Source organism: Puma concolor, chromosome B4, assembly GCF_028749965.1.
Source record: "Puma concolor isolate L17-30 chromosome B4, mPumCon1.1.hap2, whole genome shotgun sequence".
NCBI classification, from domain to species: domain Eukaryota; kingdom Metazoa; phylum Chordata; class Mammalia; order Carnivora; family Felidae; genus Puma; species Puma concolor.
The window spans coordinates 17,304,870-17,332,597 of record NC_141673.1 but is presented as its reverse complement, the minus strand read 5'-3'; the positions used below and the strand labels follow the sequence as shown (position 1 = coordinate 17,332,597).

General features: G+C 42.1%; 1 protein-coding gene and 2 pseudogenes across 1 annotated transcript; all 3 read left to right on the top strand.

Moving 5' to 3' along the window:
- Positions 1 to 2,346: 2,346 nt before the first annotated feature.
- On the top strand, positions 2,347 to 3,814 carry LOC112863768 (eukaryotic initiation factor 4A-I-like; annotated as a pseudogene).
- Positions 3,815 to 9,146: 5,332 nt separating this feature from the next.
- LOC112863979 (U2 spliceosomal RNA) lies at positions 9,147 to 9,297 on the top strand (annotated as a pseudogene).
- Positions 9,298 to 17,463: 8,166 nt separating this feature from the next.
- On the top strand, positions 17,464 to 25,969 carry NOPCHAP1 (NOP protein chaperone 1). Its single transcript, XM_086712477.1, has 4 exons — positions 17,464 to 17,638; positions 19,467 to 19,553; positions 21,784 to 21,920; positions 23,881 to 25,969. Exons 1-4 carry the CDS (start codon positions 17,527 to 17,529, stop codon positions 24,097 to 24,099), a joined length of 555 nt encoding a protein of 184 aa, XP_086568603.1. The 5' UTR covers positions 17,464 to 17,526; the 3' UTR covers positions 24,100 to 25,969.
- Positions 25,970 to 27,728: the final 1,759 nt, after the last annotated feature.

The window sequence follows — 27,728 nt, the reverse complement described above, 5'->3', positions numbered from 1 at the left end:
TTTATTGAGCAGTTATGGCATTTATGCCATGTTGTTTCATGCTCTGGGAGTGTAATAGTGAACAAAATAAGCAGATACCTGCCTTACAGAGTTTACATTCAAGTGGGGAAAGACAATAAACAAACATACATATATATATATATATATATATACACACACATATATATACACAGCCTTCTGTATACATGTATATAGATACATAGGTAGATATCCCACATAGTAATAACTACTAGGAGTATAAATAAAATAGGTTAAAGAGTTGGAGAGTCTGGAGTGGAGGAGTATAGAGAGGAGGGAGATGGTTTTATATAAGGTGGTCCACGGAGTTCTTACTGGTTTGAGCAGAAAGGAGTGAGGGAGCAACTATGCTCTCTGGAGGAAGTACAATAAGCACAAAGGTCCTGAGGCAGAAGTGTGTATGTTCTGTTCAAGAAACAGCAAGGAGTCCCGTGTGGCTGGAATGAGACTTAGCTGGAGGCCAGTCATGAGACTTGTGGGCCACCATCAGGTCTTGGGCTTTGACTCTGAGTGAGACAGGAGCCACTGAAAGGGTCTGGGCAGAGAAATAGCCCACTCTGACTTGTGGTTCGGTGGGATGATTGTGGAGAGCTGAGTGAGGGGCAATGGTGGAAGCGGGAGGAGGACCCGTAAGGATGCTGTTTCAGTAATCCAGGTGAGAGGGATGATGGCTCAGACCAGGGTAGTCGTAGAGGAGGTGGTGAGAAAGTGCTGCATCATTTGAGCAGTATATCATTTGGGAGTAGAGCCGACAGGCAGGATTTGCTAATGGATTGAATGAGGGGTAAGAGAGAAAGAGAAAGGTGGTTAAGGATGCGTCCAAAGCTTTTGGCTCAAGCAGTCAGAATACTGGAATTGCCATTTGCCAAAATGGCAGAGGATGGGAAGATCCAGGAGCTGGTATGAGATCATCTGTGAGGGTCTACTGTTCTAAGCGCCTGGTCTGTATGAACTCATTCAGTGCGCACCACAATGCTCTAAGGTAGGGCCTGTTGCTATGCCTGTTTTATAGATGAGGAATCAAGGTATTGCTCTACAATGTACTTCAGATTCCACAGCTTAAATGGTGATGATAATACTCCCGAGGGTACCACTTCATTGTCTTTCAGGGAAGACAGATGACTAAATAGTGACAACAAAAGCTAGAGCTAATGGTAAGGCAAATCTGAGAAGGCTGTAGCTGTACAAAGCAGAAGCGTCTTCCAAAGTGGGGATCAGGGAGACACGAGGGAGTAGGGAAGACTTATGAGAGGAAGTGATATTAAGCTGAAATGTAAAGGATCAATAGCCGTGCTAATAGAAGTTTTAGGAGGGGGGATAGGAAAAGAAAGAGAGTATTCCAGGTAAAGGTTATTCCCAGGAACTTTTACCCCAAAAAAAAAAAAAAAAAAAAAAAAAAAAAAAAAAAAAGCAGGGGGGTGGGGAGGAGAAGGATTTTGAGGAATTAAAAGAATTTCGGTATGATGTTTATATCTCTTTTGGAAATATTGTTATTGGTTGGTCCCTACTGAGAGTTTCTCCATAAACAAAGTAATGTTTCAAGGGTTCCCTATTCCTGGTGTCTTTATAATGTACCTCTGAAGGAGCAGAGGTTTGCTGTCCTTGAATACTCATCAAGCATCCTGTGGTTCCTCAACTGTGCCCACGAGTTCCTGCCTCTGGGCTTTGGACTTCCTGTTCTCATTAACAAGGACACTCCAGTTTCCTGTACCCCTTCTTGGGTCCACACCCACCAGGTGGACTAGAGGGTCTCTCTCCTTCCATGACACCCAATGAAAAGCATGATCAGAGAACATAGAAGATAACTTATGGACAGATACTGTTTACTTATCTGACCATGTCCCTACTAAGGTTGTCAGCAGAGTCTTTATAAGTCAGGCTAACACAATGTTGTCAATCCTGAGTGGATACTCAATTCTTTTCCTCCTGAAATGCATGGATACATACATTTTAATTTACCATCCTTTACTTTTAGTGGTGCTGCTACTGGCTTTTTGATTTTCTGTTCTGGTTCCACTCCCAGCAGAATTATTAATTTACTTAAGAACTTTAATTATAGACTGCATTGTTCTAGCGTCTTTAAGCTGACTTTGTTGGATTTTTGCTGGCAGACAGGCTTTGTGCAACACTGGGATGCTGATGGCTGAGCTATTTTTCAGGGACATCTGCTCATTGACTACTCTTCTGGGGATGATGATGTGGCTTGCTGATAATGTCTGGCTTAAGAACCAGGCAAAAGCCAAAATGTGTAACAATTCTCTTGAATGGATGCTCGTATATCCAAAGAAAGAGCATAGAAAACTATTCATAGCCTAGTTTCTAAGGATCATGTCTGTGAGTCAGGAATCCCAATCCAGAGACAATGACTGTGATGGGACAGAGCCCAAGCCATCTTCAAGAGTAACTAGAATGAAATTGTTGGCAGCTTTGATGACACGAACCTCTCTGAGTCCCTTCTCTGTGACATCTACACCTCTGGTTTTGAGAGGCCTTTGGCCATCCAGCAGCAAGACATTCTTCCTTGTATCAAGGGTTATTACGTGATCGCTCCAGCCCAATCTGGGACTGGGAAAACAGTTGCTTTTGCCATGTGGATTCTGCAACAGATTGAATTGGATCTAAAGGCTCCAAAGGACTTGGTCCTGACACCCACTAGAGAATTGACTCAGCAGATACGGAAGGTAGTCATGGCATTTGGAGATTATGTGGGTACCTCCTGCCACACTTGCATTGGTGGGACCCATGTGACCCATGTGCATGCTGAGGTACAAAAGCTACAGATGGAAGCTCCCCATATCATTGTGGGTACCCCTAGTCATATGTTTGATATGCTTAACTAGAGATCCCGTCTCCCAAATACATCAAGATATGTGTACTGGACAAAGCTGATGAAATGTTAAGCTGTGGATTCAAGTGCCAGATCTATGACATATTTCAAAAGCTCGACAACAACACCCAGAGGGGTTTGCTGTCAGCTGCAGTGCCTTCCGATGTGCTTGAGGTGACCAAGAAATTCATGAGGGACCCCATTCAGATTCTGGTCAAAAAGGAAAAGTTGACCCTGGAGGGTATCCACCAGTTCTACATCAATGTGGAATGAGAAGCGTGGATGCTAGACATTCTGTGTGACTTTGTATGAGACCCTGACCGTCACACAGGCAGTCATAATCAACACCGGAAGGTTGGTTGGCCCGCTGAGAAGATGCATGCCCGACACGTCGTGGAGTCTGCCACGCATGGAGATGTGGACCAAAGGGAGTGAGATGTGATCATGACGGGGGTCCGCTCTGGCTGTAGCAGAGTATTGATTACCACTGACCTGCTGGCCAGAGGCATTGATGTGCAGCAGGTCTCCTTAGTCATCAACTATGACCTTCCCACCAACAGGGAAAACTGTATCTGCAGAATCAGCCCTGGTAGATGATTTGACCATAAGGATGTGGCTTTTTTTTTTTTTTAAATTTTTTTTTTTTTTTCAACGTTTATTTATTTTTGGGACAGAGAGAGACAGAGCATGAACGGGGGAGGGGCAGAGAGAGAGGGAGACACAGAATCGGAAACAGGCTCCAGGCTCTGAGCCATCGGCCCAGAGCCCGACGCGGGGCTCAAACTCACGGACCGCGAGATCGTGACCTGGCTGAAGTCGGACGCTTAACCGACTGCGCCACCCAGGCGCCCCAAGGATGTGGCTTTTAACATGATGACAGAAGAAAACGAGAGGACTCTCTGAGACATCGAGACCTTCTACAACACCTCCATTGAGGAGATGCCCCTCGGTGTTGCTGACCTCATCTGAGAGGGGTTGTCCTGCTACATCCCCCTAGCCGGGGTCCAGTCCTTGGGGGACTAAAGAGAAACAGGATGGGGGAGGGGAGGGAGCTAAGGGATGGATATCTGGTCTTTTCTTTTCTTTTCTTTTCCTTCGAATGAATGTCACATTTTGAGGCCCCCCCCCAATAAAAAAGAAACCTGTTCATAGTAGCTTTATCATAGTAGTCTAATAACTGGAAATAATCATAAGTTCATCACTATGAGAATGGCAAAACTAACTCTGGTGTTTCGTATAATAGAATACTACTGTGCAATAAAAAGAAACAAATCATGGACTCAACAAAAGGGATGAATCTCACTGACTGAGAGAAAATGCCCTGACAGAAGAAACACACTGTGCCTATTCATTCTCCATTGCTTTTATAGCAAATTACCATCAACTTAGTGGTTAAACAAAACATTTGTTATCTTACGGTTCTGTAGGTTAGAAGTCCGATACGCGTCGAACTAAGCTTAAGGTGTCAACATTCCTTCTGGGGGCCCTAGAGGAGAATGCTTTTTGAGCTTCTAGAAGCCAACCACATTCCTTGGCTTGTGGTCCCCTTCCTCTGTCTCCAAAGACAGCAAAGTAGCATCTTTGACCCCCCTTCCATCCTCATAGCTCTTTGACTCTCTTCTCCGCCTCCCTCTTCCACTTTTAAGGACTCTTGTGAGCACCTTGTGCCCACTCAGATGATCCAGGATAATCTCTCTATTTTAAAGTCAGTAGATTAGTAACCTGAATTCCCTTTTGCCATGTAACCTAAGTGTTCTGAATAACTGGGTATATTGAGGGTAACGGAAGTCAGATTTCCAGTGGCTCATGCGAAACTGACTTGGGGTGAGGCGGGGTAAACACTTGATCTGTAGCATTTGCCAATTGTTATAAATGCTCGGATGGCTGCTTTCAACCTACAACCAGCTCACAGAATTGCAATTATTTAGTAAGCCGGTTCAAACTGGTTCCAGCACACTGCTGCAAGTTTCTCATTCTTACTTTTTAAAAAAAGTTCATTTATTTTTGAGAGAGAGAGAGAGGAAGAGAGAGCATCTCAAGTGAGCTCCCCGCTGTCAGTGCAGAGCCGGACTCAGAGCTCCATCTCAGGAACTGTGAGATCATGACCTGAGCTGAATTCAAGAATTGGATGCTTAACTGACTGAGGCACCCAGGCACCCCAAGTTTCTCATTCTTGAAGTTTTAAATACAGACAGATAAGGAAACAAACATTAATATATGAGGATATGAATGTGTATGTGTGTGTTTCCTTGCCCTCTACAATGAGAGAGCCTAAAGGTTAGGGCACATCACTAACAATGAGTACACCTGCCATCCAGACCTCGCTCTCTAAATACCACTCCCAACAACAACAACAACAACATAAATAAATGAATAAGTAAATAGATACCATTCTCAACATAGTGTTCCTTGGAGAAAAGGCTAATACCAGGGCTGGGCCAGGAAAAACACAAAATGAGCCCAAAATAGCTGTACCAGAAATTAAGGAAGTGCTCAAAGAATGATGGCAACATATAAAAAGGAGAGGTTCGCAGATTGAAAGGGCTCCCTCTGGGACAATTTTAATATCAAAATAAAGTATAAAGTAGTGAATTAAAAACCCATTAAACAGAATAAAAATCCATGAGTCAAAACTGACATAAATAAATAAATGAATAGGAGAAGAGAAAGCTCTTTCTCACAGTACAATACCAACTAAGACATAGAATATGAATGAAAATGAATGAATAGTGGCTCAGTCAGTTAAGCATCCGACTTCGGCTCAGATCATGATCTCACGGTTCGTGAGTTTGAGCCTAGCGTCGGGCTCTGTGCTGACAGCTCAGAGCTCCAAGCCTGGAGGCTGCTTCACATTCTGTGTCTCCCTCTCTCTGCCTCTCCCCCGCTCATGCTCTGTCTCTCCCTCTCAAAAATAAATAAACATTAAAAAATTTTAAATAAAAAAAAGGATGTGAATGAAAGAATTAGAAAATCATCAATAGATGTAAAAATTAAGGAGTGAAAGTTTAATGAGACAATTATGTTTTCATATCTCCCCACAAATACTAGTTAACTGAAAAGACATAACTAATAATTTTATAAAGTTAACATTACTAGTAACATTACCAGTTAACATTACCAGATCAAAGTTAACATTACCAGTAATAAGACAAATCTACAATTATGTGCCTCCAGATATGATTCACTGAGAAAAGAACTAATATCACTTCTGTGGTGTATTTGCAAAAAACATACGATCTGAATGTAATCATGAGGAAACAGAAGGTACTGTCGCAGATTGGGTTGAGAAGACTGAATACAGTACATGATCCTGTGTTACGTCCTGGGCTGGAAGGAAAAATTGTAAAGGACATTATGGAGACGATTAAAATTTGAATACAAACAGTGGATTACATAATAGTCCTATATTCATGTCAAATTTTCTGACTTTGTTCATTACACTCTGGTTCCGTAAAAAAAAAATATTGTTGTACTTAGGATTCATACACTGAAGTATGTAGGGATAAACAGACAAAGTCTACAGTTTGCTTTCTTTTGGATTATTTAGAAAAAGATTGTGTGGGTATGTGGTGTGGGGAGAGAGGAAAAAAAATACAATGAAGCAAAATACAAATGGAGCAAAATGTATCCATTTTTGAATCTGGGTTATCCTACTGATGCAATTTGTCCATAAATCCAAAAGTATATCAAAAGAAAAAGTGACAGGGGAGCCTGGCTGGCTCAGTCAGTAGAGCATGCGACTCTTGATCTTGGGGTTGTGAGTTCGAGCCACACGTTGGGTGTGGAGATTTCCTAAAAATAAAATTGTTTTTTAAAAAAGTGACAGGGGTGCCTGGGTGGCTTGGTCGGTTAAGTGTCCAACTTCAGCTTAGGTCACGATCTCGAGGCTCGTTGGTTTGAGCCCTGTGTTGGGCTCTGTGTTGACAGTTCAGAGCCTGCTTCGGATTCTGTGTATCCCTTTCTCTCTGCCCTTCTCTTCTGCTCACACACTCTCTCTCTCTCTCTCTCAAAAATAAATAAACATTAAAAACAAAAAAGAATACCCATTCAGCATTATTAGTCATTAGGGAAATGCAAATTAAAGCCATTAAGTGGGTGTGAAGTACCCACTTAGGTGACCAACTATCACTGATTACCAGGGATTGAGGGGTTTTGTGAGGCATGGGACTTGCAGTACTGACACCTGAAAAGTCCCAGAAATCCTGGGGTGAGTTGTGTCTCCCTCTCTCTCTGCCCCTCCCCTGCTCACGCTCTCTCTCTCTCTCTCAAAAATAAACATTAAACAAAATTTTTAAGAAATAAATAGTGACAAAAAAATGGAGCTGGGCGAGTAGGGACATAGGAAGCTGCTTTAGCAGCATCCCGCCCGTGCAGAGGGCAAAGCCGTACAAAAATATGCTGGTTCTGCTTCACTTCTCTGTAGCCACCTCTCTTCCGATCCCTTCTGTATTCCCTGCTAAATAAATCAGGAACTTATAGCCAGTGTGTAGGTGGTCCATTTGGCAGCTTCAAAGTATTATGAACTTGAAAGCATTCATTTAAAAATGATAGAGACTTCTCTGTTCTGAATAGCAGTGTGGGGCCCTGTAACAGTTTGTAATCAGAATGTGTAAATGTGCAAAATGTTCTTAACGTGATATAGGTAAAAGGGGTAGTGTAGGATGAGAAAAGGGGAACAGCACAAACTATGCACAATTTGCCCATGTAAAAACAAAAGGTTTTCCTTCAAGTCCTCTCCCATGATTTCACTCTTGTTTGTATGTGTTCCCTCTTCTGATTATATCTATCAGGTTGCATGCCTATCGTTGTGTGAAGTAGTATTATTAGAATGCTTCATTATTGACCTCATTATGTATAGATCTTTTCAATGCTTTTTTTAAATGTTTCTTTATTTTTGAGAGAGTGAAAGCTGGGGAGGGGGAGAGAGAGAGAGAGAGAGAGAGAGAGAGAGAGAGAGAGAGAGAGAGAGACGAGGATCTGAAGCAGGCTCCGCACTGACAGCAGAGAGCCCGACAGGAAGCTCGAACCCACGAACCATGAAATCATGACCTGAGCCGAAGTCGGATGCTTAACTGACGGAGCCACCCAGGCGCCCCTTAAGTACTTTTGAGCAACCTAGTCCTAGACGCTCTGTTTTGCTGTAGCAAGATCCAGCTCTTCTTAGAACGAGATCCATGTTTCCAAGATCCTAGAAACATGACCCAGGAGAAGAATTAAGAGAATCAAAGACTTAAAAGCATTGAGTTATGGGGCGCCTGGGTGGCGCAGTCGGTTAAGCGTCCGACTTCGGCCAGGTCACCATCTCGCGGTCCGTGAGTTCGAGCCCCGCGTCAGGCTCTGGGCTGATGGCTCAGAGCCTGGAGCCTGTTTCCCATTCTGTGTCTCCCTCTCTCTCTGCTCCTCCCCCGTTCATGCTCTGTCTCTCTCTGTCCCAAAAATAAATAAACGTTGAAAAAAAAAATTAAAAAAAAAAAAAAGCATTGAGTTATGGGAATAATTAAAATGGACTAAAATGAAAAAATACCTTTCATCAAAAACCAATGAACTCTATGGGGCGCCTGGGTGGCGCAGTCGGTTAAGCGTCCGACTTCAGCCAGGTCACGATCTCGCGGTCCGTGAGTTCGAGCCCCGCGTCAGGCTCTGGGCTGATGGCTCAGAGCCTGGAGCCTGTTTCCGATTCTGTGTCTCCCTCTCTCTCTGCCCCTCCCCCGTTCATGCTCTGTGTCTCTCTGTCCCCAAAATAAATAAAACGTTGAAAAAAAAAAAAATTTAAAAAAAAAAAAAAAAAAAAAAAAAAAAAAAACCAATGAACTCTATAAGATTAAATGGCTCCCTGCTCCACCTGTATGCACATTTTCACCCTTTATTAAAATAATATGATATTACTTCTGATTCGTTGATATTTAGCAGAATTTAGCACAGGTCTTATTTATGCCATGCTGTGGATGGAGCTTTGAAGGACAAACGATGCCTTGCACTATATACAAAACTTCAACCCTTAAAAAAATAATTTAAAAATTCCAGGGGTGGCTCAGTTGGTTGAGCATCCAACTCTTGATTTTGGCTCAGGTCATGAACCCAGGGTCCTGGGATAGAGCCCTGCCTCGAGCTCCGTGTCAAGAGTGGAACCTGCTTCAGATTTTCTCTCCCGCTGCCCCTCTTTCCCACTTGCATACTCTCTCTCTCTAAAATAAAATAAAAATAAAAATAAAATTTTTAGCAGATGAGGCAGAGAATCAAGTTAACTCCAGTTTAAGGTGGCCACTCTTCAGAATACTAGTGTACTAGAAATAAATTTCTGATCGCTTCTCGGCCTTTTGGCTAAGATCAAGTGTAGTATCTGTTCTTATCAGAAATAAATTTCTGCTCCCCTCTTACCCCCAACCCCCAAGGAAAAAATTTACCCTGCTAGAAAATAAAGCATTTCTTTTACACATTTAATTGTATCCATAGGATTAAAATAGATTAAGAGGCTAACCGAAATAAATTATGTGCAGTATAATTACACCATAATTTTCAGCATTAAGTGTTTATGTCTCTAGAAATAAAATAGTTTTGATTCTCCAAATTGGGTAATTAAGTTAACCAGATAATTGTTCTGAAGGGCCTGGGAGCCAGGTAATAGCACTTTGAAAATTTACCAGAATAAATGATCAGTTTGATTAGTCTGCTAAAGATAAAATGTAAGCCTGAAAGGATAAAAATTACCTTTTAGAAAAACCTCAAGGGGCGCCTGGGTGGCTCGGTCGGTTGAGCTTCCAACTTTCGATTTCTGCTCAGGTCATGATCTCACAGTTCATGAGTTCGAGCCCCAAGTCGGGCTCTGGTACTGAGAGCATAGAGCCTACTTAGAATTCTCTGTCTCCCCCTCTCTCTGCTCCCTTCCCTGCTCTCTCTCTCTCTCCCTCTCTCAAAATAAATAAATAAACATTTAAAAAAGAAAAAGAAAAACCTCAAGATAACATACCCCAACTATTATTGACTGCAGTAGACATTGTGGGTGAACCCCTAATTTCCTTGGCCTCCTTTCCCTACCACAGAACCTCTGCCATCTGGATGATATTCATACACCCACCCCAGCTAGAGGAGTGGCCCTGCTTGGCCTAAGCCAGTCAGGATAGTCCCATTCCCCTTGTTTCAGCCAGTCCGAAAGTGGGCCCACGACCCAAGTTGGTTAGTTTTATTTACACTTTAACTTTTGGATGACAATCTTATTTCCAAATTTCTCGGGAAAGTTACATGGTAACACCCAATCAGCAATATGGCGCTTCTTGGAATCTGTCATCATTAGAGCTTGCTCAGTATAACAACTGCAACATATATGGAGGTCAACCACAGTTTCTTATATTTATATGCCTTCTGAGTATCTTAAAATTTAGAACAGTTTGGGGTGCCTGAGTGGCTCAGTTGGTTGAGTGTCTGACTCTTGATTTCGGCTCAGGCCGTGATCTCACAATTGGTGGATTGAGTCCCACGTTGGGCTCTGTGCTGACAGTGCAGAGCCTGCTTGGGATTCTCTCTCTCCCTCTCTCTGAGTCCCTCCCCTGCTCATGCTCACTCTGTCTCTTTTTCTCTCTAGATAGATAGATAGATAAAAAAAAAAAATTAAAAAATTAAAATTAAATAAATAAATAAATAAAACAGTTCACCTTCTTTTCATAACATTTTCCTGTTGAATAAAACAGATATTTATGCTGTAAGATTTCCCACATTCTAGATTCGGCTGATTGCTTCCTTGAGTTGTTTCACTTACCTTCTATTTCCTGTATTTCCTGGAAAGAGATAGTTAGAACCCGGGGCTTGATACAGGAAAAGGTTTGTTTCTTTTTCTTTTCTCTTTATTTCTTCCTTTCTCCACCTGCCCCCCCCCCCTTGTTTTGTTTGCAAGAAAACTTATTAGGTGGCACTGTGCACTTTCTAATGCATTGAATCAAAGGAGCACAAAATCCAGTTGGCCGTGCTTTTAGAGATGTCAGAGTGACTGGTAGAGCCATGTTTTGTCAGCTTTACCTAGTGGGCATCTCAGAGTTAGTTCCAGATTCCTTTCGATATGGTCCCAGTGGTCTTTGAAAGCTTCCTTGCTTTCTGGCACCACTGATGTCCCAGGTTTATACTCCCTGACCCAGACTTGACATCGTTTGTACAAGAAGCTCTTTTCCTTTCAGTGAGGAAAGGATTTTAGTTTAGCAGGCACACTCTCGGGGTTGCTTGCTATGGTGCCTTGTCCTTGTGTCCAGACTTTCCAGGGAACCAAGCTCAGGAATGAGTGGTTTTTCAGAAAGAGTGAAAGAAATCGTGAATTTGTACAGATATTACCAGTTCAAATTTGAAATTATGGGAGGATTTTTTTAAAGTTTTTTTTTCAAGGTTTTTTGTTTGTTTTTGAGAGAGAGAGGGACAGAGAGAGAGCACAAGCGAGAGAGAGGCTGAGAGAAAGGGAGACAGAGAATCCCAAGCATCCTCTGGGCTGCCAACGCAGAGCCTGAAGTGGGGCGCCAACCCATGAGTTGTGAGACCATGACTTGAGCTGAAACCAAGAGTCAGACGCTTAACCAACTGTGCCACCCAGGCACCTATGGAGGATTTTACTTTTATTTCTTTTCTCTTGAACAAAAAGTCTGAGCTGCAAATGATATTAATATAATTACTTATTTGCTTTATCCAAGAATATTCCTAGAGCAGTTTCATAATAACCATACTAATAGTGCTACTAGAAATTAAGATGATTGGATACATTTTAAAATTTCTATGTGGGTGTGTATTGTCACTGCCCTTAAGCTGTATCTTACTAATGATACACTGTCCCAACACTGTGTTTTAAAGTCTCCTAAAATAGTTTCTTTCTGTATTGTCATGCCAGAAATTTGACATATAGTTAAATTCAGTTATTTCAGTTTGTTTTCGGTTGGGAGGGGGATTCTCTTTCCTTTTGTATTTATTTTTATTTTTAAGTAAGCAAGGTATTTACATGATTCCGAAGTCAAAACCATAAATTGTGTATGATCACAGAAGGCCATCTATATCATTTATATATTGGGAATGCTTGAAATTTTCTTTGCAGACTATGATATGTCAATGTTGTGAAACTTCCATGTGACTTAGAAAAAGGTTGAGTGTTAGGAGGATTTGGTCCCCTCTTATTTTGATATTGCTTTCTACTATGAACAATATTGTAATTAGCTAGTCATCTCCTCTTTCTCTTTCCTCCTTTATCCCAAATATCAGTCTAAAGTATTATCTTTTTTTTAAGTTTATTTATTTATTTTGAGAGAGACAGAGCACGTGTGCACGTGTGCATGCATACAAGTTGAGGAGGGGCAGAGAGAGGGAGAGAGGGAATCCCCAAAAGGCTCCATGCTGTCAGCACAGAGCCCAACATGGGCCTCGATCCCACAGTGAGATCATGACCTGAGCCAAAATCAAAAGTTGGACATTTTACCGACTGAACCATCCAGGCACGCACCCCTAAAGTATTACCTTTTCTTTTTATTAAATTTTTTTTCAACGTTTTTTATTTATTTTGGGACAGAGAGAGACAGAGCATGAACGGGGCAGGGGCAGAGAGAGAGGGAGACACAGAATCGGAAACAGGCTCCAGGCTTCGAGCCATCAGCCCAGAGCCTGACGCCGGGCTCGAACTCCCGGACCGCGAGATCGTGACCTGGCTGAAGTCGGACGCTTAACCGACTGCGCCACCCAGGCACCCCAAGTATTACCTTTTCATTCCCAGTTTGTAAAAAACAAGCTTTTCTCTTCATTTATTATCTCTGCGTTCTCCCCTTTTTGATATTTGTTTTATATCCATATTATGAAGCCGATAGAAATACATAATATTCTTTTAACCTTATCATCACCGGTTGAACTCGGATTATCCCCAATTCTACTGTAAAATGCTCACCACCAAAACTGAGGCTGAATTTCTCCTATCATTTTCTGAAGCTTATTCTCTAGGAGATTCCTCAAGAAGGCTCTGGGAGCAATATTTCCTGTTCTTATCATGTTCATAAGTGTCTGTGTCTTTAAAACTTTTATACGTGAAAGGCAGTTAAACTACATCCTTAGCTTAAATTTTCCTTCTTTGAGTATCTTAAATAAGTTATTCAATTGCATTCTGGCAAAAATCTTTCTGTCAAAATATCCAGTGCCAGTCTTATTTTCTTTCCTCATGACTTACTGGGTCTTTTTGCCAAAATACTCTGACAGTGTTTTTCTTATATTTAAAGTCCAAGAGTTTTACCAGAGTATGTTTTGGTAGGGACCATTCTGGGCTGATTTTTCTGGAAAAATGATACGGTCCTTTGATACGTATACTCAAATTTCTACACATTTTAGGACAATTTTCTTGAATTACTTTTAAAGTAAATTCTTTATTTCGCAATAATTTTAATTGTATGGAAAATTCTGGAAGATAGCACAGAGAGTTTTCATATGTCTATTACCGAGTTTCCATCTTTTGTTATTATTGTACATACCATGGTACATTTGTCAAAAACAAGAACCAGTATTGTGATAGTTGGTGTTTTTCATGGAATCTGTCCATTTCATCTAAATTAGAAAATTTATTGGCATAATTGTTTAGGATGTTTCCTTTATCCATTTGATGTCTGTAGAATCTGTGGTAATACTCCTTTTTCATTTCTGATATTAATATTACTTGTCTTCTCCATTTATTTTCTGATTAGCTCGGATAGAGGGTTATTAACTTTATTGACTTTTGTAAATAATCAGCTTTTGGTTTTATTGATTTTTTATATTGTGTTTATTTTTTTATTTTATTGATTTCCACACTTTATAATTTTCTTTCTTCTGCTTGCTTTGGGTTTCATTTGTTCCTTTTTTTCTAGTTAATGTGGAAGCTTAGATAAATGAGACTTTATATCTTTTCAAGTATCAGCACTTAATGCTATAAATTTCCCCCCTTGTACTGGTCCAGCTACACTGCATACATTTTTTTGAATGTTTATTTATTTTTGAGAGAGAGAGACTGAGCATGAGTGGGGAGGGCAGAGAAAGAGGGAGACACAGAATCTGGAGCAGGCGCCAGGACGCGGGCTGGAACTCATGAACTGGATGGAGATCATGACCTGAGCTGAAGTCGGATGCTTAACCGACTGAGCCACTCAGGTGTCCCTACACTGCACACATTTTGATATTTTCTGTGTTTATTTTAATTCAGCTCAAAATATTTTATAATTTCTTTTCTGTTTTTTATTTGACTCATGGGTTATTTAAAACTGAATTGTTTAATTTGCAAATATTTGGAGATTTTCCAGATAGGTTTTTGTTATTGTGATCTAGTTTGCTTTTGATAATCAAGATAAGATTTTCAGTTTTGTTGACATCAGAGAACAAACTTTGTATGATTTCAATCTTTATTTTTTAAATTTTTTAAAACATTTTATTTATTTTTTTGTGAGACAGAGAGACAGAGCATGGCAGGGGAGTGGCAGAGAGAGAAGGAGATACAGAATCTGAAGCAGGCTCCAGGCTCCCAGCTGTCAGCACAGAGCCCGATGCGGGGCTTGAACCCTGAACTGGGAGATCATGACCTGAGCCGAATTAGGATGCTTAACTGACTGAGCCACCCAGGCACCCCTGTATGACTTCAATCTTTTAAATGTTTTGTGACTTGTTTTATGGTCTTGCATATGATCAATCTTATTGATTATTCTGTTGCCATTGAAACAATGTGTATTCTGCTGTTGCAAGGTCCCGTGTTCTGCACGTCAGTTAGGTTAAGCTGGATGATAGTTTTGCTCAAGACTTATTTATACTTACTGGTTTTGTGTATACTTTATTCTACCAACTATTGAGAGAGGAAGGTCAAAATCTCCAACAATAATAATAATATTGTCTATTTCTCCTTTTAGTTCTATTAGATTTTCCTTCTTATACTTCAAAGCTCGGTTATAAGATGCATTCACAATTATTGTGAATCATGATGAATTTATCCCCCCATCATTATGAAATATCCCTCTTTATCCTTCGCGCATTAGTCTGCTCAGGTTGCTATGACAAAATGCCACAATTAAACAAGAGAAATTACTTTTCTCACAGTTCTGAAGGCCGGAAAATCCAAGATCAAGGTTCTACCAGGGTTGGTAGCTGATGAGAGCTCTTCCCTTGGGTTGCATAAAGCTGCCTTCTTACCATGCGTTCACAATGTGTGTGTACATGTGGAGAGAGAAAGATTAGTACTCTGGTGTTTTTTATAAGGACACTAATCCTATTGGATCAGGGCCCCACACTTACAACCTCATCTAATCATGATTACTTCCTCACAGTCCCCGTTTCCAAATATAGCTACACTGGGGGGTTAGGGCTTCAACCTAAGATTTGGGGAGGACACAAACATTCAGTCTGCAGCACTTTGTCTTGAAATCCACTTTGTCTGATAGTAATGTGGCCACTCTGACTTGATTTTTGTTTCATATTTGCATGGTTTATCTTTTCCATCACTTGACCTTTAACCTATGTGTCTTTAGTTAAAGGGAATTTCTTGCTGACAGCATGCAGTAGGGTCTTGTTTAATCCAGTCCAACAATGTTTGCCTTTTAAATCTTAGACTAATTTACATCTAATCTAATTACTGAAATGGGTATAACTTAAGTTTATCATCTTCTCATTGGTTTTCTATTTGTCTCATCTGTTCTTTGCTCCTCTTTTCTTTTATCCTGTTTGGTTTTTTTGTTTTTTTGTTTTGGACTAATTGATTATATCTTACAGCTCAGTTTTTATCTCCACTATTGGCTGATTAGCTATTCTACTTTTCACTTTTTTTAGGAGTTGCTCTAGTCTTTACAATATAAATCTTTAACTTATCACTATCGATCTTTAAATCCTATTAAAGTACTTCACATAAAGTATAAGATCCTTAATTTTAATGTTTACTATTTATTTACTCATCATTATTATTAATTTTTTAAGTAAACTCTACCCCCAAGGTGGCTCTTGAACTCATGACTCCACGATCAAGAGTCACATGTTCTACCGACTGAGCCAGCCAGGTGCCCCTGAAATATAAGATCCTTACAACAGATTTACTACCTCCACTTTCTGTGCCATTCTTGTCATATGTATTTTAGTTCTACATTTGTTATAAACCCTATAATATTTTTAAAAAATCTAAACAATGATCTTTTAGAGCCATTAAAGGTGAAAAAAATATGTTTTACATTTATTGTCATATTTTACAAAACGGCTTTTCTCGTTAACAACATCATTTCTAGGAGGGAGACTAAATTCTGCCAGTGCATCTTCTACTCTATCTTGGCTAAATATGAATGTCTTCTGTTTCTTTTTTTTTTTTTTAATTTTTTTAATGTTTATTTATTGTTGAGAGAGAGAGAGACAGACAGAGTGTGAGCTGGGGAAGAGACAGAGAAAGGGAGACACAGAATTCAAAGCAAGCTCCAGGCTCTGAGCTGCCAGCACAGAGCCCGACGCTGAGCTCGAACTCACAAACAGTGAGATCACACCTGAGTCAAAGTCTGATGCTTAACGGACTGAGCCACCCAGGCGCCCCTGAACGTCTTTATTTCCAAGTTATTGTTACAAAGAGCTCCATTAGTTTTATACAGCATTGTACTATGGGCTGCTTCTGATCTCAGTCAACAATTCACAACAGAGATTTGAAGACATTTCTAAGGGCTAGAATACGGTTTTACAGGGGTGAACCATCAATCAATGAAACAATTCACAATTATTCATTTGTTCAACTTCTCTCCGTTCATTCACTAAACATGGATTAATCATTAACTATGTGCCTGACTCCAAGTGAAGCACTGGAAATATAAAGAAAGAAAGGTGCTGTCCTTCCCTGAATGATCTCTAGAGTAGATTTTAAATAGAAAGGGAGGGGCGCCTGGGTGGCGCAGTCGGTTAAGCGTCCGACTTCAGCCAGGTCACGATCTCGCGCTCCGTGAATTCAGCCCCGCGTCGGGCTCTGGGCTGATGGCTCAGAGCCTGGAGCCTGTTTCCGATTCTGTGCCTCCCTCTCTCTCTCTGCCCCTCCCCCGTTCATGCTCTGTCTCTCTCTGTCCCCAAAATAAATAAAACGTTGAAAAAAAAAAATTTAAATAGAAAGGGAGTGAAGTCAGCTTTTAAACTACATCAATCAGTGTTTTCAGTGCCTGCTGTCATTTCTCCCATAATTTTTTGTGCCCTACATTTTAGAATTTGGTTGTAATATAATGTTAAGTTGTTATTATGATAACAATAAGGGGGAGTTGCTCAACGAACAGTTTCAGCTTTGCAAGATGAAAAATTCTAGAGATCTTGTGCATAAACATGTAAATACAAGTAACACTTCTGAACTGTCCACTTAAAAATGGTTAAGATGCTAAATTTTATGTTGCGTATGTTTTTTCTTTAACCACAATATAAAAATAAAAGAACGAGGAGAAGAACAGCCCCATGGTGCGCTGTTGTCCGGATCGTTTGACTAAAATCAACTTTTGCCAGCTGTTTCATCCAGTGATGGGACCTCAGAAGCCCCAACCTTCCTTTTCCCACCACAGAAATGGCCTCAGGGATCCGCCAGGTGTCGCCCTGGCTGCCGGCTGCCATAACCCCGCCCACCTCCTCGTTTCGTCCAATCGCGGCCTTGGCCCCGCCCCCTGCCCGAGCTTCTTTCCTGCATCCGGGTCTGGGTCGGCTGGCTCTGAAATCTAGCGAGGGGCATGGAGGTACGCGAGGAGTCCCAGTCTGGAGCTTCTCCCTCTTCACCCCGGGACTGCTCGGGGATCTCGGTGTCTAAGGAGCTGCTGACGGCGGGAAGCGGCGGCCGCGCAGGTGACGGGCGGATGGCGTTGGCATGCAGTGCTCACGTGCGGCGGGGGGCGTGTGAGCCGGGGGGACAGGCTGACGGCCCCCTGCCCGAGCCCGGCACCCCCGAAGGGACGCCCAGGGGTGGCCACAGGGCTTCTGCGTGACCGCCACGGCGCGGATGGGGTTCGGAGGCCTCGGGGCGGCCACGCGGCCATGGGCCCAGCGAGGGTCTTAGGTTCTGCGGAGTAGTGGGCCCCCACCCTGCGGAGCGGCGCAGCAGGACACGTCCCCTAAGGGGGAGGGCTTGAGGAGGGCCTTAGGTCGGCTGTCCCGGGTCCCAGCAGCTGGCTGGTGGGGGGAGCAGGTGACTATTATGGATTAACCCCCGCACCCCCACCCCTCTGTGTTCTCAGAACCACCGCTTAGTGCCTTGCCTCTGTCTCGTAGAGGGACACTTGGTTCCAGGAAAGCTACATAGGATTGCAGGCACCGTAGTGGAGTTTAAAAGCATGGATTCGAATCCCAACTCCACGCGTGATTAGCTGTGGAACTATAGGAAAGTTTACGTTCTGAACGCCCCAGTTTTCACATTTGGGAAATGGAGGTATTCGCAGTGAATATTAGCTTGAAGACATTCGGTGAGAACCCAGAGCATCCCAAAGTTATGATAAGAGCCAACGTTTATGTAGTGCTTACTGTGACCCAGGAATTAATTAACTTATTCAATCCTCACAAAAGCCTTGTGCAGAAGGTTCTGTTATCTCTATTTTATAAACGTGAGAAACTGAGTCACCGTGTGTCATACAGATAAGTAACTTGCTGGAGATCTCGTGGCTGGAAAGTGGCAAAATTAGGATTTGAATGCAGTCAGTCTAGCTCCAGACTGATGGGATTCTTTATGCTAATCCCATTGTTAGACCTAAAGTAGTAATCAAAGAATATTTGTTAAGCTCTGCTTTGGGGGTGAACAGGAGTTTTGTACTTAAGTGAAGAGGTTTTCCAGTTGCTGGAAACAGGGGGGTCAAAGCCTTGAGTTTTGAAAAACTCAGGCCCTGTCCTCTGAACTCTGATGGGCTGAAGAGTTGTTTGATTTGGCAAGTAGTAGTGAGGGGGCCGAAAAGGTGTATGGGGGTGGTGGGGGGACAACAAAAGGTTTTCAAAGGGCTCATTTGTCTAGGTTGGATATTTTTTTTTAATTTTCTTTTAATGTTTATTTACTTTTGAGAGAGAGAGAGAGAGACAGCGTGTGAGTTGGGGAGGGCCAGAGAGAGGGAGACAGAATCCGAAGGAGGCTCCAGGCTGTGAGCTGTCAGCACAGAGCCCAACTCAGGGCTCAAACGCACGAACCGTGAGGTCATGACCTGAGCTGAAGTCAGATGTTTAACCGATTGAACCACTCAGGCGCCCCTAGGTTGGACATGTTTAATGAAGGTCCACTAACAAGGCAGGTGTGCTTTATAAATAAAGGAATGCTCCAAGAGGTTAAATAATTTGCCCAGTATAACCACTTCTGGCTCCATTTAACTATTATTGTGTCTGTACTGCTTCCTCTGTCCCTTTGTTGCAGAAACGCATTTGTCACTGATGGAGTTCTGATCCGCACAGGTGCAGGTTAGTTTGCACTTAATGCTTAGCATCGGTGACACATACAGATGTATGAGACAGGCCTAAGGAAGGGCAGCTGGGTGTTTGTAAAGAGGTAAAATGTTGAAATGGAACTTGGAGGGCCTCTTTTTCTAAAAATGTCTTGGAGAATGTGGAATGTTCAAGACTTGAGAGTGGTTGTGACAAGTTCGCCGACGGGCTTCTATTTCCTTATGCTCTAGTAAATTCAGTGTTGGTGTGCTTTCAGGTATATGGGACAGGTTACTCATCAACCCCAAGCCTAATTGCAGAAAAACTTCCACTCTTCAAACAGTTCGGATAGAGAGGAGTCCCTGTAAGTATCTTTCCCTCTCTTTCTTTTACCCCTTTCTCTCTCCAAAACTCTCTGTGATGTTAAATTTTGCCCATGTAAGCAGTAGAGGTCCACAGGGAACCCCAGCTATTGGACCCAAGCTCTTTGTCGTCACCCTGGGACTGCCCAGGGGGGTTGGTGTCTAAATGAGTTGCTCACAGTGTATTCATTCCATCTGTAGACTTCCATTTGAGTCTTTTTTATGTTTCTCATTTCTTTCCTTGTGATTAATTGTGGGGCTTTTTATGTATATGGCCTGATTTCATCCTCTAGCAGCCCTATTTTACAATTAAAGGCCATTTCTTTTTTCCCCTTTCTAAAAAACAATTTTTTAAATGTTTATTTTTGAGAGACAGAGAGAGAGAGAGAGCATGAGCGGGAGAGGAGTAGAGAGAGAGAGAGGGAGACACAGAATTCGAAGCAGGCTCCAGGCTCTGAGCTGTCAGCATAGAGCCTGACATGGGGCTCGAACCCACAAGCTGTGGGATCATGACCTGAGCTGAAGGCGGACACTCAACCGGCTGAGCTGGCCAGGCACTTCGATTCAAGGCCATTTCTTGACCTTTACCACCTTTTTCTTTTCATCTTCTGTACTCCAGACGTTTCAGTCGTGTATCGTGTAGCTGTATCAGTGACTTAACAGGTTTTGAGAACTCATTATATGCACAGTTATGTGCTGGGCTTCTTTTGAAAGCTAACGACATTAGACACACCTTGCTTATTGATTCCCCTATACTTAGGATAATACAGTTATTACCCCTGTTTTACAGATGAGTAAATTGAGGTTTTGTTTATTTATTTATTTTGAGAGAGAATGCTCGCGTGCATGCGTGGGGAAGGGGCAAAGAGAGAGAGAGGGACAGAATATCCTAAGCAGGCTCCACGCTGTCCGAACAGAGGCTGACTCGGGGCTCCATCCCACGAACTGTGAGATCATGACCTGAAATGAAATCAAGAGTTGAACATTTAACCAGTTGAGCCACCCAGGCACTCCTAAATTGAGGTATTGAATGGTTAAATTTAAATTTTTTAGGACACTTGTGGCTGCAGATGACTAAACTCCAACTCCTGATTGCCTTAAGCCAAAAAATAAGTTATGGTGACCAATTTTATTGTGGGACAGGGAGCAGTGACTTCAGGTACCTCTGCACCCAGGTGCTCGCTGTCATCCGGGGTCTCCTGCTCTAACTCTTAGCTCTGCTTCCCTAGGTGTTGGCTAACTCTAGAACAGGCCCTTCCTCACCATGTGGCAAGTTGCCCAGTTCATCAGCAGCTCAACCACTCATTTACTGACTCAGAAAGAAGGGCTCTCTTTCTCCACAGTTCAGGCTGAAGTCCCAGGGTGATCTCTTATGGGCCTGGCTAGGTCACAGTGTCACCGTCTATGGTATTGCACCAAAGCATGGTGACCAGTGTTGTGGAACATCTAGGCATGTATAGGGAAAGGCACAAGAGTGGCAAGGAATGACAGAGCTTAAAAGGAAGGTCAGGATTATGTTATCAGAAACAAGGGGAGCATGTTGGGTAGGTGGAGACAACCACTACTTAGTTAACATGCCCAAGGTAGTTCAGGTAGAAGGCGGAACTGGGACGCTGTGAATAACCTCGTCAGCCTGAATGCAAAGCCTCAGAGCCTGGCTCGTTTAACTGTTAAGTCATACTTTCTCCTTATTCAGTGACTATTGGTTGAATGCCAGCGTTCTAGAAATGTGCAGTTCTGGGGATATATGAAAACACTAATAAACATTGAGAAATATTCGCTAACTTGTGTAGTCCTACTGCTTTAAGGATTCAGAAAAAGGTTAGAGGTTTTTAAAATGGAAGAAATTTGAGTTTTTTTTTAAATTATAACTATTGTCGCTGTGATTACTTTAAAAATAAATTTTTTTTTTAACATTTTATTTTTGAGAGACAGAGTGAGACAGAGCATGAGCAGGGGAGGGGCAGAGAGAGGGGGGAATCCCAGAATCCAATGAAGGCTCCAGGCTCCGAGCTGTCACTACAGAGCCTGATGATGCGGGGCTCGAACCCACAGACCGGGAGATTATAACCTGAGCCGAAGTCGGACGCCCAACAGAGCCAGCTGAGCCACCCAGGTGCCCCTGATTACTTTTCAAGTCAGAAGTGTTTTATAGGAAATTCTGGATTTTAAAATTTGAAGTGTGGCCAAAGACTAACCTAAATATTGATACACTCTATTTTCTCTCCTTAGTATTGGACCAAGTACAGACCTTTCTCCCACAGATGGCTCAGGCAAATGAAAAGCTAAGAAAAGAAATGGCAACCGCACCCCCTGGGCATTTCAATATTGAAGATATTGATGGGAGTCTTGGAAAAGTTATACAAATGGTAGCTATGCTTTGTTTTCATTTCATCAAGTATGAAATTTACCGGTATGCCCCATCATCTACAAAAGAGAGGACTTTTCCATTTTAACTCCAAGTGTTATTTTCCTTCTTGCAAAGTCAGCTCATGCTTCCAGCACTGCGTGGGAACTCAGTCATTTTATGATTAGGGATCTTACAGACCAGTAAGCTTCCCTGGGTGGAGCTTAGAAATTTAGTAATAGAGAATCATAGGAGGGCTTTTAAGGTCAAATATTACATTTGTTATCTTGAAGCGTTAATTTACTAAGTGTCCTAAGTGGATTTTTTTTCCCATCCAAGGCCTGAAAGAAGTAATCATAGCCTGATTGATAGAAAATGCAAAAATGAATGTGTTTAATGCAATAACTGATTACCTAAGCCACCTGCAAAATCCTCTCCATTTAGATTCACACCTTATTTCTGCCCCGGAGTTCCCTTTATAACACTTGTGTCTGGACAGAGCCAACACCGTTGTTGATGATAATATCCCATTCGGCAGCAGCTCTGCTCAGCGCTGCTTCCAGAATATTTCCCGGAGCCAGCCACTCTGTGTGACGTCTGCTGCTGCCACCCTCGGTCCACGGAATCGTGGTCTCCACCCTGGACTATTGCAGTGACTCCTCAACAGGCTCCCCTGCTTCTGCCCTTTCTTCCCGAGAACCTGTTCTTCACACTGTCTGTGGCTCACTTTCCCATCACGTTTCTGATGAATTCAGAGTCCTTCCAGGGCCCGTGTGAGCGGCCTCCAGCTCTCCGTCTGACTTCCCTCCCTCCTGGCCCCCTCTTGCCTGCGCTCCCGTTCACGCTCCTTGCTCCAGGCCTGTTCCCTCTGTGTGGAAGGCTCTTGCCCACATTTCTGCAGCTTAACTCCCTCTACCTCTCATCAGTTGTCCCCTCAACAAGAGGCTTTTCCCGACGGCCCATGAGTACCTTATCGTATCCTACTTTGCTTTTGTTCATTTTCACTGCTCCGCGCTGTGCTTTACATGTAGGTGTTCGTTGTCTTCCTTTCCTAACTAGACCAGAGGTCAGCACATATTTTGTGTAAGGGGCCAGCTAGTAAATACTTTTGCTTTGTGGACCGTTCTGTCTCTTTGTGACTGCTCATTTCTGCCGCTTTAGCATGAAAGCAGCCGTGGACGATTATGTCACGAACAGGCAAATTTTATCAGTGTTACTTACGGACACTGAAATCTGAATATCATATAATTTTTGTGTTTTATGAAATATTATTTTTTAACTTTTTTTCCCTACCACTGGGGGAAAAAAAACATTCTTAGCCCATGAGCTAAACAAAAACAGTTAGTGGGCTGGGTTTGGCCAACAGGCCATAACTTGCCAATCCCTGCTCAAAAACGTTCAGTTGCACAGAGGCAAGGATTTTGTTGTTCTTGTGGAGTCTCTAGGACCTAGTGTGGTGCCTGGCTCATGTTAGTATTTGTCAATATTTGTGTTTTTTTTGTTTTGTTGGGGGTTTATGTTGTTGTTTTCTAGAGGGCACTCATGCGTGTGTGCATGAGCTGGGGAAGGTCAGAAGGAGAGAGAGAGACTCTTAAGTAGGCTCCATGCCCAGTGCCGGGCTCAAGACGGGACTCGAGCCTATGACTGTGAGGTCATGACCCGAGCTGAAATCAAGAGTGAGGCAGGCACTTAACTGACTGAGCCACCCAGGCACCTCTATTAATATTTGTTGAACGCCTATCGTTGAATGTGTTCAGGGTATATAGAATCGGGTTGTGGGAGGATTTCTTAGACTTGTAGTAAATGTAAATCATTATGGTGGACTGTGGCAACTGAAAGAAAAAAAGTGCCATATTGCACTAAAAATATTCCTTGTCCTTTGTGCTTCAGTATTTGGGCCAAAAGTTGGTTCTTCCCAGGGTTGTTATCACAGCTTTAGGCAACTGCCCTGGAATAAATTTCTCACGTGGTGCTTTTGGCAGGATGTGGCCTTGTTTGAGATGAATCAGTCTGATTCAAAAGAAGAGGACGGTTCAGAAGAGAGTTCGCAAGACAGCTCAGAGGACAGCTCAGACTCTGAGGAGGACGACACCGCCTCTTCTGAAGTCACCACAGACAACTTTAAACTTCCTCATTCAGAAGACGGAAAAGGCAAGATCGAGGTTTTGGACAGCCCTGCCAGTAAAAAAAGGAAAGAGTAAAATAAATGACCTTGGGAGCAGGTGACATACGCCTGCTAATTCTGTGGAAAAAGAATGTGACTTGCTGGTTATTTTGCATTTCAGGTATCTGTGGTGCTTGTATGTGATATTAGATATTTTTTGTTTCTCAGAGAAACAGAAACTATCTTTTAAGGCTGGAATAGTAGCATTTGGGGAATCTTCTAAGAGCAGACTGCATTTGATCTCATGCTAAAGAGATTCCCTTTAGAAAGCTTAGCTTTATGTATGGTGACAAGTGAATTTGCTGGCACTTTCTTTCTTCAGCAGACTTTGGAAATATCAAACTTATTTTAAAGTTAAAATACAAATCCTTTGTTTTTGTTTGAAATTTATTCTCTTGAATAACCCAATATAGGTTTTTTGGGATATTATAAAATCAGATTTATTTGTTACCATCACAGTGTGGGTTCAGTAGGGGAGAATTTTTTTTTTTTAAGAGAAAGAAATTTTTTATAAAGATAAGAATTATTTATATTCAGCTGCCCCCAGGCATATCTACTTTCATTAAAAAACAAAAACAAAAACAAAAACAAAACCCACAAAAGTCCTTTGCAGTTTGAGCTGGGAATGTGGTGCTGTGTGGTTTCATCATTGTTGGTGACTCTGCAGCCTGAACTCAGTGCAGGTAGAATTTACTGGTTGGAAAAATTCATGATTTTTTGTTTTTCCTTTTTTTCCATAGGCAAATTTTTTTGTTTGAGCTATTAAAACTATTCTACGCAGTTGCCCACAGTTTAAAACCTGTCAGATGTAGAAAATAGGGGCATCACAGAAAAAACAGGGTATGGGTCACAAAGAGCTCTAAGCTATATATACAACTAGTTTTCCCCCTTTCAGACGTCAAAATGATCCTATGCTGGCATCGCCTTTCTGCCTCATCCTTGACCTTCTTCAATTTCAGATCTCATGGGCCTGGCTTTGCTCAGGATATAGGCCTGAGAATTTAAAGGACTGTCTCCAAGTGGGCTAAGCTGATGGCATTTGTGCCCTAGAGTTTTAGGTCTCTCTTTTAACTTTTAACTATTTGTTCTTACTCCTCACATCATTGTCTTGTAAATACTCTGAAGATGATTCTCAAGGTTCTTCCTGGTATTTCCCATTGGAAATTGGAACCAGCTCTTCTGGGCTGTGTCTCACTAAATGTATGAAGAGACGAACGGATCTGGAAATGAGACTCCTCAGCTAGAAAGGTTATTGTGCTATATTCTGTAGCACCAAACACAACAGTGACGGATGACTGGTGTAAATATTTAAAGATTGTCTCCTGCCGGCTAATATATTATGCTGCATCGTGGAAAGAATTGCATTTGTCTGGTTCACTACTTAGCATGGTGCATGGTACAGAATAGGCATGAATAATGTTACCAAATCAGTGGATGGATGGGGGCATATGGGAAATTACAAGCCGTGGAAGGCTGCTCCTGGCAGGGGGATATGAAGGTGTAACTTCACAGGAAATACAGCTTCACAACAGAAATATGCCGAGTGATCAGTGAGAGACCAGTCAGTCTAGAAATACATGCTAGTGTGTAGAATGTGAATATTCCCTCCTGCCATGGCTGTCTCGTGTATTACAGCGAGCCTCCCTATACAGTAAGGGAAGTCAACTAAACTCAGGTCCTCTGGACATTCTCATGACATAGTAGAAAAAAGAAAACCATGAAAATTTAATTTATGGTAAAGATGGCATTTTAAGTGAGTGTAAACTGGGTGAATTATTTAGTGTACAATGTCAGAACCGGCTGTTTCAAAAAAGATTAGATCTTAGCCTCACACTGTGTGCTAAGATAAATTATATGTGGATTAAAGATTTGAATAGAAATAAAATTATAAGGGTTCCATACTAAAATATGGGTGATTATTTAATAGTGAAATAGTTTTTATTTCTTTTTTCAGGAAGCAGGAGTCAAAACCTTTTTGTTTCTGTTTTGTTTTTTCTTAAGCAGAACGTCAAAGTCTGAAATCACAAAGGAAAAGAGCAGAAACTCATCCACATAAATACTAAAAACCAGGAGGTAGTAAAGAAATTTTAAAGGCAAGGGGCAAATTGGGGAAAATATTTGCAATATAAGAAAGAGTGAGCATCAATCTATAAAGAGCTCTTACAAAATAGAAAAAGGACTAATACCTTAATAACAAAAAGGCCAAAGTACATAAAGAATTCACAGAAAAAAAGAATGTTTCAAGCCACATATCAAAAAACAAAAAAACACAGAGAAACCAAGATTGTATTCTTCACTTTCCAAATCAGCAGATGGGACAATAATAGGTAATAATACTTCCTGAGCCCTTTCTGTGTCACCCACTAGCGTGTTTCATACTCCAGTCACCACCACTCGAGTATATACAAAAACGTAATTGAGTTGCACGTTTAACATCCGTGCACTTTGCCGTATGCATGTTATCCCTTAACTAAAAAGCCGTTTTGTCAGCAGTTTGCCTTTCAGTCTATTGGAAAGTAAATCACTGTTGGGCTTTGGTTGGTCCGACCTGTGCTCTGTCTGCCAGAGGCTCGTGTGAGATGTGGCAGCCGTTCGGGCAGTGTTTCCATTGCTGCTAAGGCTGGTGAGATGGTCGCCCCGTGCTTGGAATACCATCCCTCTGTGGCTCTGGACAGTTACAAATGTGAAAATCAGCTGTGATGGACTTTGAAGCAGAAATTTCATTCTGAACGGATCTCCCACCTACTCTCACCGTATTTTCATTGTCCATGAAATATGGTACTTCTAAGGAATGCCTGCCTTACAAAGTAGCTCGTGTATTTATGGTTCCCGTATCCACTACTCTGGTAGGGAAAGACCGGAGAAGTTGGGTCTGATTTTCACTTGTATTTCCCTCAGTGCCTAGCATAGGGCCTTTCACTTGATTGAAATGTACAGTAAATGTTCATTAGTTTAATGAAGGGTAGTTTACCCTTTTTCTCTTTCTGTAAGTAATTCATCTATGCTTAAGATAAATAGCATCGTGGTTCTCGATCCAGAAGAAACAAGACGGGGTAAACAGGACTGGTGGATTTTCCAAAGAGTTTAATGCTGGAATTTTTGTGGTTGGCTCCCCCCACTGCCCGGTCGAGGGAAACCGTTGCCCGCGACTGGTTTGGGAATGAGCACGTGACACGGACCTGCCCAATGAGCAAAGCCGTGTTAGTAAACTTTTGGAAAAGAAAGTATTTCTCCTCCCGAAAAAGGAGGCACATAAAGAAGTGAGAGGATTGGGTGTTTTACGACTGGATAGGATTCCTGAGAGTCCTGTCTGGTGTCCACAAACTCTTGAGTCTGTACATCAAGCACTGCAAAGAGAAACAAAGGACGTCACGGACTCACTGCATTAAATAACTGCAGATGGAACTATCGCTAGGTTTTGTTTTGTGACACAATTTCCTAATTGTGAAGAAAAAAAAAGACCACCACCTTAGGAGCTCATTCTGCTTACGTCCACGTCACAGATGAGGAAAGTGACCCGGAGCTGCTACGTATCTTTCCTAAGGCCTCGTAGTAGGTAACCGTTAGAGCAGGTTGAGTTCAGCCTGTCACACCTGGCCACCGTGGGCCCCGTGGTCATCTGCCACAAGCACAGACTCCAAAGCCATCCGGACCAGACCTCAGCCC

Bases quoted from the DNA above. Each gene is read 5' to 3' on its own strand.
- NOPCHAP1 (XM_086712477.1), top strand. From the start codon at position 17,527: ATGGAGGTACGCGAGGAGTCCCAGTCTGGAGCTTCTCCCTCTTCACCC. The intron at 17,639-19,466 runs GTGACGGGCGGA...GTGTGCTTTCAG, and splicing joins GGGAAGCGGCGGCCGCGCAG to GTATATGGGACAGGTTACTC. The intron at 19,554-21,783 runs GTAAGTATCTTT...TTCTCTCCTTAG, and splicing joins TCGGATAGAGAGGAGTCCCT to TATTGGACCAAGTACAGACC.